Raw genomic sequence first — 13181 nt, 5'->3', positions numbered from 1 at the left:
GTCTTTTTAAATGTTGCAACCTGATATAAAAATGGTGGTGAAAATTTACTATTCCTTAATTAGTGAAGTTGAATAGGCTTTAAAAATGTTAATGAACTTTTGTGGGTTTTGTTCAGTATTTGGCCAGTTCATATCACTTGTCCATTTTTCACTTTTTTTCCCACAATCCTTTGGATTGATCAGAGCTTTTCATATCTTATGGATATCGTTCGTTCATTCTTTGTGTTTGTCAAAAAAATTTTCTCTTAATCTGTCACTCATCTTTGAACCTGATGATGATGACTTTCACTGCAAATGTGTTTTGTTATTGGGTGGTCAAAGGTCAGGATTTTCTCTTATGGCTTCTGGATCTTTGTTTTGTTTTGCTTTGAGTTCTCCAAAATGTTACGGCTCTACAAAGATATTCTTTTCACTTGATTGTAATATCATTGTATGGATTGTTTGGGTTCATGTTTTTGTTTTTTTATTTTATTTTATTTTATTTTACATTTAGTGTTTTTGTATGTGGAAAGTACGTTTTTACGAATATTTAATTTATATTAGCACCATGTATGTACCCACGTTTTTTCTTCTCCAATGATTTGAAATACTACCTTTATCAGTTCCAATATATATAAGTCTGTGTCCAGATAGCCTATTCTGTTCTACAGTTAAGCAAAATCTTAACATTTTCACGCAATGGATTGTCCCCACTTTGAATATCACAGAATGATCCTCACTTCGAAGAAGCAGTAAAAGGCGCTCAGAGAGTTAAGAGGTTTCATGAAGTCCTGGGACTATACTGGCGGCCAACCTGGGCCTGGGAACCCATTTTTCTCATTTCTGCTTCAATGTTTTTCCCATTCAGCTGCAAACTATAATTTAAGATCAACAAGAAAATAGGTCACTTTCAGCCTCTCTTATCTCGATTCTTTCTTTTTCAGGAACAGAGGGGTATTCAGACTGCAGTAGGTCCCCATGCCAGAACGGAGGCACATGTATAAACGGAAGGACTAGCTCTATCTGCGCCTGCCGACATCCGTTCACGGGTGATAACTGCACCGTCAAGCTGGTGGACGAAAATGCTCTGGCTCCAGGTAGGAAAGCGCATGCAGGCTTGGACTCGCTCAATGTCATAAAAACATTGTTTGAAAATATTCGCAAATGATTAATCTGGACTCTTGTGAGGATTCATTCCTTTTACTTCTGAAATTTACCGAATGACATACATGATTTACAAGCGGAAATGTCTGTCAGGTAAATCCATATTGATGTACCCTTGTTGAAATTTTCAATTTTGATATAATAGAGGCAGTCTTTTTTTTTTCTTGTACATCTTAAAAGAAAACATAGATGTACATACCTGATTGATATAAACTTTCTTCTCAAACAAGTTGATAAAGAAATATACCTTTGATTCATATCAGATATGGTCATTTAAATGAAGTTTTAATAAGTAATCAGCAGCATGTCTTCTATGAAGGTTAAGCTAACAGTGCCATTGTGACTGGGTGAGACTTAGAATATGCTCAGACGTACTAAGTAGAACCAAATGCCTTTTTTGTCCATTTACCTTCGTAAGTATTGGTTGTTACAAATTAAGAGTGTACCATTTCTGATTTTTATACAAGAAAATATGTGCAACATTTAAAATATATTTTCTTTAATGATGGCAAAAACATATTTTAACTCAGGCTTTCTTCAATAATATGCTGCATGCCAAAGAGTAAATGTTTTAGTCTATTTTTAAATCTCAGCCTTTGTAAGTACATTTGGCATTAATTACATAGAAAAGTGCTTTTGTCTACTTCTCTATAGTGCATATGACTTCGTCTGGCTTCTGTTTTAGCCTCTAGAAACTGTTTGACAAGGTGCTGGAAAAATTGTTTCTACATCATGTCAGCTTCAATTCCTACTAGGGGCTTTAAAACATGCTGGCATAACATAATAACCATAGAGTGCTTTGAATTCCTTTATCTCTGGAGAGATCAAAGCAACACGCAAATTAATCTTTGAGGCATTTCTATGAGGGATGTATTAAGTGTTATTATCATTCTATCCGGATCTGAATGGAGAAACTGAGGCTCACAGAGGGCAAATGATTTGAGATAAGCCAGCCAAGAGGCAGGCATATCTGCCTATGCCCTTGTTAAATCTGATGAATGACCTTTTTCCTTCTGGTAGCCCTTTTTATAACTGAGATAAAATGATAAAGAAATGGGGAAAGACAATATTTAAAAAAAACATGAAAATTGACTCCACTTTTTTTCCTCTAACAGATTTTTCCAAAGGATCTTACAGATATGCACCGATGGTGGCATTTTTTGCATCTCACACATATGGAATGACTACACCTGGTCCTATCTTATTTAATAATTTGGATGTCAATTATGGAGCTTCGTATACTCCAAGAACTGGAAAATTCAGAATTCCATATCTTGGGGTGTATGTGTTTAAGTATACCATCGAGTCATTTAGTGCCCATATCTCTGGATTTTTAGTGGTTGATGGAAGAGACAAGCTTGCATTTGAATCTGAAAATATTAATAGTGAAATACGCTGTGATAGGGTTTTAACTGGGGATGCCTTATTAGAATTAAATTATGGGCAGGAAGTGTGGTTGCGACTTGTAAAAGGAACAATTCCAGCCAAATTTCCCCCTGCTACTACATTTAGTGGTTACTTGTTATATCGTACATAAATTAGTATGAAAGACAGACTATCACCTTCACTGAGAAGCAGCCAGAGTTTTCCTTTATCTTTGCATGCACATCTGCTCTGTTTTTGGCTTTCTACATGAAATGAAAATCAACTTTTCTTTTAATCTGAGTAAGCCTGTAAGTTTGTTTATGTCATAAAATTATTTCACTATCTCTCGGATAACCTGTATACGAAGTTTTGCTCGTAAAGAGATTTAGTGACACAGAAAACAAAGTGCATTTGTTGACATAATGATTTTTGTCTTCTCCAGTTAAGTAGTTTTAATGTAATGTAATATGATTAAATGGCAATCATTCGATTTTTGTCAGTCACAGTAGTCTCTACAATAAAATACTTACCTTTTGTTATTCCCTATGTATATAAATATATAACATACATTTCCTAAGTTCAAAATTCAAATAAATTACTGAAAGACTGAGAAGTGTTTTTTTGTTGTTGTTTTTTTAACTTTGATTTGTACTCTTCATTATTGGGTTGATCAGTTTTATATGTTAAAATTTTCATTTGTAATCAAACTTAAGAAAGTTGTATTTGAAGCTTGAAATATGCTTAACTACCATTCTCTGTAATTTAGAGGTTAAAGTAGTAATTGACAAATAGTGGAACATTTACATCTATGTCTAAGCATGTATAAGTGGTTCTTTTACCTGCCTCCATGATACAATATCTACACGGAAAAAATAAAAGTTTCCTCTGATGAGTATCCTTCCAAGGCAGTGCAATCAGGCCTGCTCATCTTCTTTTAAAGGGGACAGAAGATTCCAGAGTAATACTACGATTTATGTGATGTTCACTCTGTCCTGATTCTCTTCTAAGGAACTTACATGGAATGTCTCCTTGATTCCTCACAAAAACTCTTGTAAAGTGGGTATTATTATTATCATGTTTACAGTTGAGGAAACAGACACGGGGAGATTATAGGATGGACCAAGCTCCACAACCAGCAAGGACTGAGGCGGGATTTAGAACCAGGCCGGGTCTTCTCCAGAGTGGAGAGTCACCCTTCGTCTTTATTGCCTCCCATATATGTACCACAATTTACGTGATGACCTCTTTAGCTTGTTTAGAGTATTTTATTATAACACTGTTAATGTAGTGGACACCGTTAAATATACATTTTTTCATGTTTAATAAAGTATTTCTGAAGAATACGTTCCTATAAGTAAATAGTAAAAATAATAATGAAAAAAAGTCTGGCTTGGCAAACATTCTTCAGGAATTAATTTACTTATTGCTCACTAGAATCCTATGATATATACATATTAGACCTATGACATATATATTAAGTATTATCATCCTCTTTCTACTGCTAAGAAACTGAGGCTCACAGAGGGTAACTACAGCAAACTATGGGAAATTTCTGTAATAAAGGACAAGCATATTTTTCTTATTTTGATAAGTACTATCAAATTGCCCTTGAAAAGATTTGTGCTGATCCATAGTCCCCTTTTGCTCATGTAAAAAAGCATTCTTTAGCTCCTCTTCACCCTCATCAAAATTCACAATTTTTAAAATATTGCCAATCTTGAAAGTGAAAATGATGTTTTCTTATAGCAGAAACTTGAGAAGAATTCAAATTGGCCAAAACTTGAAAACATATGTCCATACAAAGACTTGTACATGAATGTTCATGGGAGCTTTATTTGTGATAGCCAAAAACAAGGTACCGCCCACATGTCTAGCAACAGATGAATGGTTAAGCACACGCTTGTATATCCATACAGTAGACTGCCAAGCAATTAAAAGGAATGAACACGCAACAACATGTATGAAACTCCTAATAATAATGTAGGAGAAGATTTCAAACTGCAACCTGATAAAACTTGGCCAACCCTGCAGGAAAGTATAAAGTGAGTTGTTTGTTTTTTTTAATGAGATATAATTGACATATAATACCATATTAGTTTTAGGTATACTATATGATGAATTGGCATATGTACATATTGCAAAAGGATTACAACAATGAGTTTACTTAACATTCATCATTTCACAGGGATGCCTGGGTGGATCAGTTGGTTAAGCGTCCCACTTTAGTTCAGGTCTTGATCTCACGATTCCTTAGTTCAAGCCCTACATCGGTATCTGAGCTGACAGCTTAGAGCCTGGAGACTGCTTCCTTGGGATTCTGTGTCTCCCTCTCTCTCTGCCCTTCGCCCACTCGCACTCTGTCTCTCTTTCCCTCTCAGAAATAAACATTTAAAAAAATTCATCACTTCACCTAATAGTTTTTCCTAGTGATGAGAACACTTAAGAATTACCCTCATAGCCACTTTCAAATACACAATCCAGTATCATTAACTTTAGTATTGCCCATCAGAATCTCATGTTGAGCTGAAATGGCTGGGGGTTCACAACCTTGCCTCACTCAGTAATAGACTCGGGCTGTCAGGGAAGAGTATGAGCTAGATACTGACAAGTGGAGGCTTGGTGACTCACAATTCTGTTATGTGTAAATGGGTCATTTTCAAAAATATTTATGTTTTGATAGTTTCTTTAGTGTCTGCTTAAAATTGCATCACAATCTAAACTGTTTTTCATTTTATTTTTTCAAATACTCATAGATTAAATACAATTTTTGTCTTAGACACTTTCAACATAGATTCTAATGATCTCAACATACTTTAATATTAGCAAAACAGACGGAAGTAAATCATTTGACAATATTTTTCATTGCCATGCACAATTTGGTTAATTTTGTTTTCTTTTTTTTTTTTTTTTCAACGTTTTATTTTATTTTTGGGACAGAGAGAGACAGAGCATGAACGGGGGAGGGGCAGAGAGAGAGGGAGACACAGAATCGGAAACAGGCTCCAGGCTCTGAGCCATCAGCCCAGAGCCCGACGCGGGGCTCGAACTCACGGACCGCGAGATCGTGACCTGGCTGAAGTCGGACGCTTAACCGACTGCGCCACCCAGGCGCCCCTGGTTAATTAAGTTTGTAATTAGATAATTAAGAATATTTAGCATCAAATGATGCTTTGGTGTTTGGAATTGTAATTATTAATATAATCCTTTGTTTTTAGACATATTTTAGAAATACATAAATGACAAAGAGGCATTGTAGTGACTTTTAAGTTGCTGTAATCTTGTTTGGCTATTTTTTTTTTAATCCAGCCAGTATAATGTAAGACAATTAATTTAGTATGTTATGTTATGTTATGTTATGTTATGTTATGTTATGTTATTGTTATGACCAAACTTACTCATGGATAAAAAATACAGCACTGGGGTTTTCTTGATTTCTCCCATGGAGACAGCAACTTGCATGGCTATTATTTTGTACATTGAATTGCAGAGCCCTTCTCTGTCACCAGACCTTCCTGCCCAGCAAGCTCCTGAAGTACAATACGACCCTAGTTACTCATGACGACGTCCTATGCATTCATTCACCAATTATTTAATAAATACCTACTTCATGAAGGCAGGATAGATATTTTTAAGTAATATAAAAATAAATATCAAATAAATCAGTACAGACGGATGCTACATATGAAATACATTATCCAGAGTCATGCTGGCATTTACTACCAACAAAATCATGAGCAGCTCTGTGACAATGGGAAATGTGTCTTTAATAACCATCCCCTCTTTTTCTGCATCTCTGACCAAGCTTCCATTACCTCCTTTGGATCACTCAAGAACTGAGAAAGTTCAGATTCAAAGCTAAGTGTGCCTAAATTACTCTTCTTTATTCTCTTTCATAAGTCAAAACTCTTATTTTAGAAGAATGAACTAATAAGATTTGAGCATTAAGAAGTGACAAGCTTAATTTATTAAAATAAGCCATGTTGATTTTTGGTTGACTAGCCTATTTAATCTTCTTAGAGGGGATTTTTTTTGTTATTATTCATCTGTTTCAAAATTTAAATTCACTGAATCAAATGAATTTGTATTTGTAGAAGTTCAGTTACATTATATGTAAATATATTATTTATAGTATATATTTACATTATATATACATTCAGTTATATAATAAAAAAGTTAAAATTTTCATTTATCTAATATATATCTAATATAAATATATATCTTTATCTAACATATAAATTATAATATATATATTTATAAAACTGAAGTTTTTTATCACATACTTTTCATCCAAGTCTAAAGAAAATGTACAGACAACTTGGTACCTTTAAAAAAAAAAAACAAACATTGCTTTTAGTGCCAACTTTTTCATATTAGAAGCAAGTTGAATAATATTCTTTGTCTTCATTAAAGGCGATCTTTAATGTAACAAAATTTTCCATATTATTCAAACCTGTTCGTCTCTATCCTTGCAAGGCACGTGCAGGACACATTAAAGCAGGAATGATCAACATGCCCATGTTAGAGTGTGGCGTTGATCTCCCCCGTCGGAGGCAGACATGTTTGCTGCCCCAGTGGTTTCAAACCCAGGGTTTCATCAACAAGCTGAGGAGGGTTCTAAAATCCCTTCCCTTGAGAGCTTTTACCACAGCTCAGTGAGAATTTTCAATGAGCTATACCGCGTTTGTGTTTAGAGAAAACAACAACTAAGTAGCATTCATTTCTCTGGCCTGACATCCTAATTAAACAATCCCAAACTCCGGAAAAAGTCCAAATTTTAGAGTTTTTGTTACTTTTTCTCTTCTTTTCTTTTCTTTTCTTTTCTTTTTTTTTTTTTTTATGGATTGCTTCGTGAATTGTCAAAGGCTTTAGTCAAAACATTTTCCAGTTACCAAGTGTTGAATGTAGTATTTAGAATATTTTAAAATCTTACTTTCATGATTGAAAACATATCCATCTATAGCAGATCCTGGTTGTAAGGTGATTTTTCCTATTAGATCCAAATAGAAACTTAGAGCAAGCCCACTGAAGAGCACAGTAAAGGTGTTACCTGATACAACCTACGAGTTAGTGGTTTGTTCGTTTTTTCTTTCAGTGTCGTTTCATTGTATTTGAATCTAAATCCAAAGATTTGGATTCATACACTTACTTGAATTTCCTATTTTTCAGATTAAAATAAATACTATATCAAATTCATTCAAGTTAAGAGTGAAAATACTACATGACACAATGCAAAGGGTGGGTGTTCTTATAAATACTATTCTACTTTCCTTACTGCAGCCACTAATTACAAAATGACTCACTAGAATCTTCTTACCAGGATACGATTACAGATAGTTCTAAACTTTTATTTTATTTTTTTGTAATTTACTCCCCTCGTGTATCTTTGCTGTCACCATCATTACCACTAAAGCATTTGATTGTGCATAGTTTGCGTAAAGAGGACCACATGTCTATTTCTTTATCTATAATGAAGTCTGTGGATTAGGATGACAGTAATTTGTTAGAAAACATGTGTAGAAAGAATTCATTTATTTTTATTACCTAGCCATTTTCAAAAATGATTTAAGCTTGCTAGATGGATAATAAATAAGAAAAATATCAAACTTTGACAAAGATAGTGGCTACTTATACATCAAATACATGTCAAGGACATGTACTTTTTAAAATGTTTCTTCATTTATTTTGAGAGTGAGAGAGAGAGAGAAATCAGTGGAGGGCACAGAGAGGGAGAGACAGAATCCCAAGCAGTCTCCACACTGTCAGCATGGAGCCAAGTGTGGGGTTCTATCTCATGAACCGTGAGATTATGACCTGAGCCGAAAGCAAGAGTTGGACGCTTAACCTACTGAGCCACCCAGGCGCCCCAAGAACATGTCTTTTTTAATCTTGATGTCTTAGATATATTCACATACACTGATTTTCATGATTTTTCACGGAGTTATCTTGCTGTTAACAAAGAATATCCCACAGAGATGCCTCCCATCATCTCAAATCGTCCTTCAATTCCCTACTATCCCTTACTCCCTATCCCATCATTGCAGATTTGCTATTTAACGAACATATTTAGATCTCTTTAATCCTGCTGAGGAGGCAGCTAAATAGTGGAAATTATTCTGTAGATGAAATTTAAAAGACACTCCAGAGAGTGCATGTCTTTTTAATGTGACTTTCTTTGCCCTTTCTGAATCTTGTCATTAAATCTTTTGAATCAGGATTCTATTTCATAAGCTCTAATTCTATTTCCTTTAAATGGTCAGCACACTGAGAGGTCATCAGTAGGTTTTAGTCATTCGCACAGCTCTCTCTACATTAACAGCAAACTATGAACTCTACCCCCTGCAATGAATGGAAGCAATAACCAAAGACCATCACTGAGTTTCTTTAACATTTTGGCTTCTCTCTTCCCATGCTGTATACTCAAAGTAGAACATGTTTGAGAAAACAACATCTATATACCTTAAAGGCATTCATCAGTATCATAACAAAAAACCTAGCCTTTTAAATTTAAGTAATACATTATAGATATCATGAGTAATATTGGTATCTGAAAACTGGTTCTGTAGTCTATTTTGAAAAATAGACTAGGATGCTTATACAGCATCTGAGAATCCCATGAGGCCAGGTACCAGTTGCTTATTAATAATGTTCTTGGCATGGCAGCTAGTGGTGGGTCATTGAGATTATTAAATGCATAGAATGTGCTGGGAGTGTGAAAAGAATTAAATGTGTTAAATTAATCAAATTTTAGAAATTTAGAAAATTTTCTAGGAGAATTCATTTTATTCAGACAAATGGAGACAGACTTGAATTTATAATCATTAATTCCAAAACTATTCAAATTTTTTTTTGTTTTAGAAAGAAAGAGTATGCAAGTGATGGTGGAGGCAGAGGGAAAGAGAGTGGTGGAGGCAGAGGGAAAGAGAGAGAGAGAGAGAGAGAGAGAGAGAGAGAATCCAAAGCAGGCTCCATGCTCAGTGCAGGGAGCCCTACCTGGGGTTGATCCCACAACCCTGGGATCATGATCTGAGAGGAAATCAAGAGTCGGACACTCAACAAACAAAGCCACCAATGCGCCCCTTTACTTTTTGTATCTAGAAAATTTAAATATGGTATCTATGCTTAGATAATGTTCTTATCTTTGTTAGGGAGAGGTTTTAGGTCTATGAGAAGCATCAGATTTTCTTAAAATGCTCCCATTCTGGGCTGTAACAAATAGCTTCTGCATGCATTAGATATACCTTAATATATCCATGCAGTTTTGCCAACAAGATACATCTTCACATCAGTGCAAAAATTATCTTGGCAAGTGACCTTGTGGGAAAACCATTTTCCATAGGGCCAGTTACCACCTCAGGGAAGTGATCGCTCTCAAGAATTAGGCAGAATTTGGTTTGCCATTCTCTTTTTGAAGTATACAAAACCCCAAGTTATAATCTCCCTTATATCACTACCATTTAAAAGTTATAACATCATTTCCCCCTACAATTACAAAATCAAAAGTAACACAAACTTCAGGGAGAAAATGCCTGTATATTTTCTTTCCCTATTGCTTCTGGTGGCTAACTGTCAGAAAATAGACAGCAGAAACTTGAGGAAGAAGTAGAAAAAGAGCAAATCAGAAATAAGGAGGAGGAAGAGGAAGAAGAGTGGGAGGTGGTGGATGTCAATGAGAGGAGGAAGGCAGGAAAAAGGAAAAGAAGAAAAAAAAAAAAAACAAGAGCTAAATTGGTCAATGGTGAGAGAGAGAGTATGGCCAGACACAGGATGAGACAAGGAAGAAGAGTGAAAAACAGTGGAGTTGTAAGACACTGCTAACACTTCATCAACTTCTCTCTAGCCTACATGATATAAAAAACTAGCAGAGAATATTTATGATAGGGAAATTATTACTGTCTCTACTCACCCCAGCCGCTACCTGAAAACCTGTGAATTTGTCTTGAAAAAATTTTAAGACATACATTGCCCTTTGGACTTTGTGGTATGCTATTTGCTGAGTAACTCTAACACTAGCCTCAAAAACTAGGAAGGAAAGGAACATGGATAACTATCTCCAAAAATTCTTTGTGGTTAATGTGCTCTTATTTTTATTCCCCTATTTCTTAAAATTTGGCAAATTGTCAGACAAATCATCTAACAAGAGAAAAACTTAACACCCCACATATCTTTCAATAGAATCCCAAAATTGTTTCCTAATAACATGATTATCAGTGTGTTGTTCTTCATACTTCTTGAAGTCCTATGAGGTAGCTCTGTACATTAAAATAAAAGGCATGGATGGGGAAAGTGGGCACATTTTTTAATAAATAGACCTTAAGCTCCAGTAATGGAATCGCTAAGTTTCTACCCAGGTATTGCTGCTGAATAAATGTAAGAAGTTAGCAAACTTACACTTTTTATGTTTTTTTTGAGCTCCAAAAGTGAAGAAAATGCTATGAAGTTTTTAGAAAATTTCTTAGAGTAGTGGCTTTAAAATGAATCTGTACTGAATTCAGATTGCCTTTAATATAAAGTATGTTCTGTATAAAAGTTGATCAGAAAATGATTGTAATAATATGTATTTCTCTCTCCAAAACACGTTACGAAAGATAAGAGAATTCCACCAAGAGTACCATTTCATTGATTTCACCTGCATCTCTTTTGGAAAAGGAGAGAATACTGGTAAACAAACATAAAAATAAATAAGTGTGGAGGTGGAGTTTGGAAGAGGAGGTTTCTATAAAATCTCCAAACAGATATCAGAGGCTCATTCTTCTGATCTTCCCTTCCTGAGACAGAACACCAGGCAAGATTAAAGTGACAATTTTTCAGAATGAATGGAAAGACTTTCTGGAAGTTACACTGTTTTGTTTTCCAAGCGTTTGGTTGGAAAAGGCAAAGATATGAGAGTAACTCTGTTCCTTTACTGCCCACTTTAAATCTTACATTGACCTCCAGAGTCACTCCCTGTGTTTCTCAGTGACTCGGCAGGTTTCCCTGGGAGCCTCTCAAACTACTGTCATTTCCCTAGCAACCAAGACGCTTCCAGGTGCAGACAAATGGCGTTTGCAGTACCTGAGAACTAGCCAAGACCTAATTGCCTCTCCCCAGGTCCCCTTGGCCGGAACTTTTATTCATTTCTCCCCCCACCTCCACTCCTTTTCTATGAAAGCAAGCCTCAAGGCAGGAGATCACCTTCCCATTACCCAACAGCTTGATTCTCTACGTGAGCCTCTGAACGTCTGCAGAGAATGTCTGGCCTTGCCCCTGAAAGGAAAAGCTTTAGTCTTTAACTTTCATGATTCTGCTTCTCCTTTTGTGACTCCCTTCCTCTCTTTCACCTTCTCCCCTTGTCCTCCCCCAACTCCACCTCTTCCTCCTCTTTTCCTTTCTCCTTTTTCTTCTTGTTTCTAACTGCCTGTATTTTCTCTGCTTATCTCCTATTCCTCTTTCTCTTTGTGTCTCTCTTCTGCTCCCTCCCTCTTCCTTTCTCCTTCCCACTCTCCATTTCTTACACACTTTCCTGTAAAGCACAGTGTAAAGAATGTACGGATTATAAAATCGTGATGTTCATTTTCCCGCTTTTATTTTTACCCTGTATTTTCTAAGGTCCAACAATAATTCAAAACACTGCCTAGGAAGTACTATGTTTTCAATGAAATTTATTTCATTGTGCATAGTACTGAAGCGGGCCTTAATTGTATTTTCTTTATGAAAGTATTACTGCTAATGTACCACTCTTAGGATTCTCCAGCTATCTAAATAAATTAAACTTCCATCAGAGCAGTATATCTCCAAGAAATAATTTAACATCATTATTTACAAATTGCATCCAGTTTAAGCATAGATGATATTTTACTTATGCAGGTGAAATAGTTGCCATGTGCAAAGAAACATGGAATGACCAAAAAAAAAAAAAAAAGACTATAAAGAACAATAGCTACCTTTATAATCAAGTAATATGAAAATAATTCATCACTAAATAAAATTATTTATAATAGCAGCTGAAGAAATCCTTAGGGTAAATTAGCCATTATATAAAAATATGTCCCCGTCAAGAAATTTGTTCCTAAGTATCAGAAGCCTTTTGAGTATACAGAACTCACATTATTGAAAATCAGTACATTTCAATTGATGAAGATTAAGCATGATGAATGCTTGATTGTCTCAGACGAAATCACATGTGCTGACAGAACATCTGTTACAGCCTCCCTTCTTGTTATTTTATTGCAAATTTACAACCTATTGCAATTAAAATAACATGATTAAAATTATAGACATTTTGAATAAAGGATAATTTATAGACCTCTCTAAATAATCAAACCTACTTTGCAAATGACGGAAATTTTTAAAAAGAGAAGATTTCTGAAACCCTATACATATTGCTTTTCGTTACAAACACTGGCAGTTAGTATTTATATTCAAGAAGAGCTACGGCAGAAACGTAAAAAAAAAAAAAAAAAAAAAAAAAAAAAAAAAAAAAAAGGAAGAAAAAGAATCCCAGAAGCAGAAATACCTACTTATTTGTTATATATTTTAAAGCTATTTCACAAGACTTTAACATTGGTTTTTCTTGATATTTGCAACATTCACAACGTCCAGCCCCATGGCCAACATAGAACAGGCATTTATTTATTTAGTATCTGTTTACGGAATGCCTGACTTGAAAAATAAATATATGAGTGAAGCATTCATAG

At 35.0% G+C, this 13181-nt stretch overlaps 1 protein-coding gene across 2 annotated transcripts in view; it reads left to right on the top strand.

Moving 5' to 3' along the window:
- Positions 1-3075, top strand: part of MMRN1 (multimerin 1) — a 70579-nt gene extending 67504 nt beyond the window's left edge. For both annotated transcript variants that reach the window (XM_047857628.1, XM_047857629.1), the window contains exons 8-9: positions 924-1076; positions 2259-3075. In XM_047857628.1, coding sequence (XP_047713584.1) covers positions 924-1076; positions 2259-2680 — 575 coding nt within the window. In that variant the 3' untranslated portion in view covers positions 2681-3075. The remainder of the gene's footprint in view (positions 1-923; positions 1077-2258) is intronic.
- Positions 3076-13181: the final 10106 nt, after the last annotated feature.

This window comes from Prionailurus viverrinus, chromosome B1, assembly GCF_022837055.1.
Source record: "Prionailurus viverrinus isolate Anna chromosome B1, UM_Priviv_1.0, whole genome shotgun sequence".
NCBI lineage: Eukaryota > Metazoa > Chordata > Mammalia > Carnivora > Felidae > Prionailurus > Prionailurus viverrinus.
Note: the sequence above shows the minus strand (reverse complement) of the source record. Positions and strands in the feature narration are given on the sequence as shown.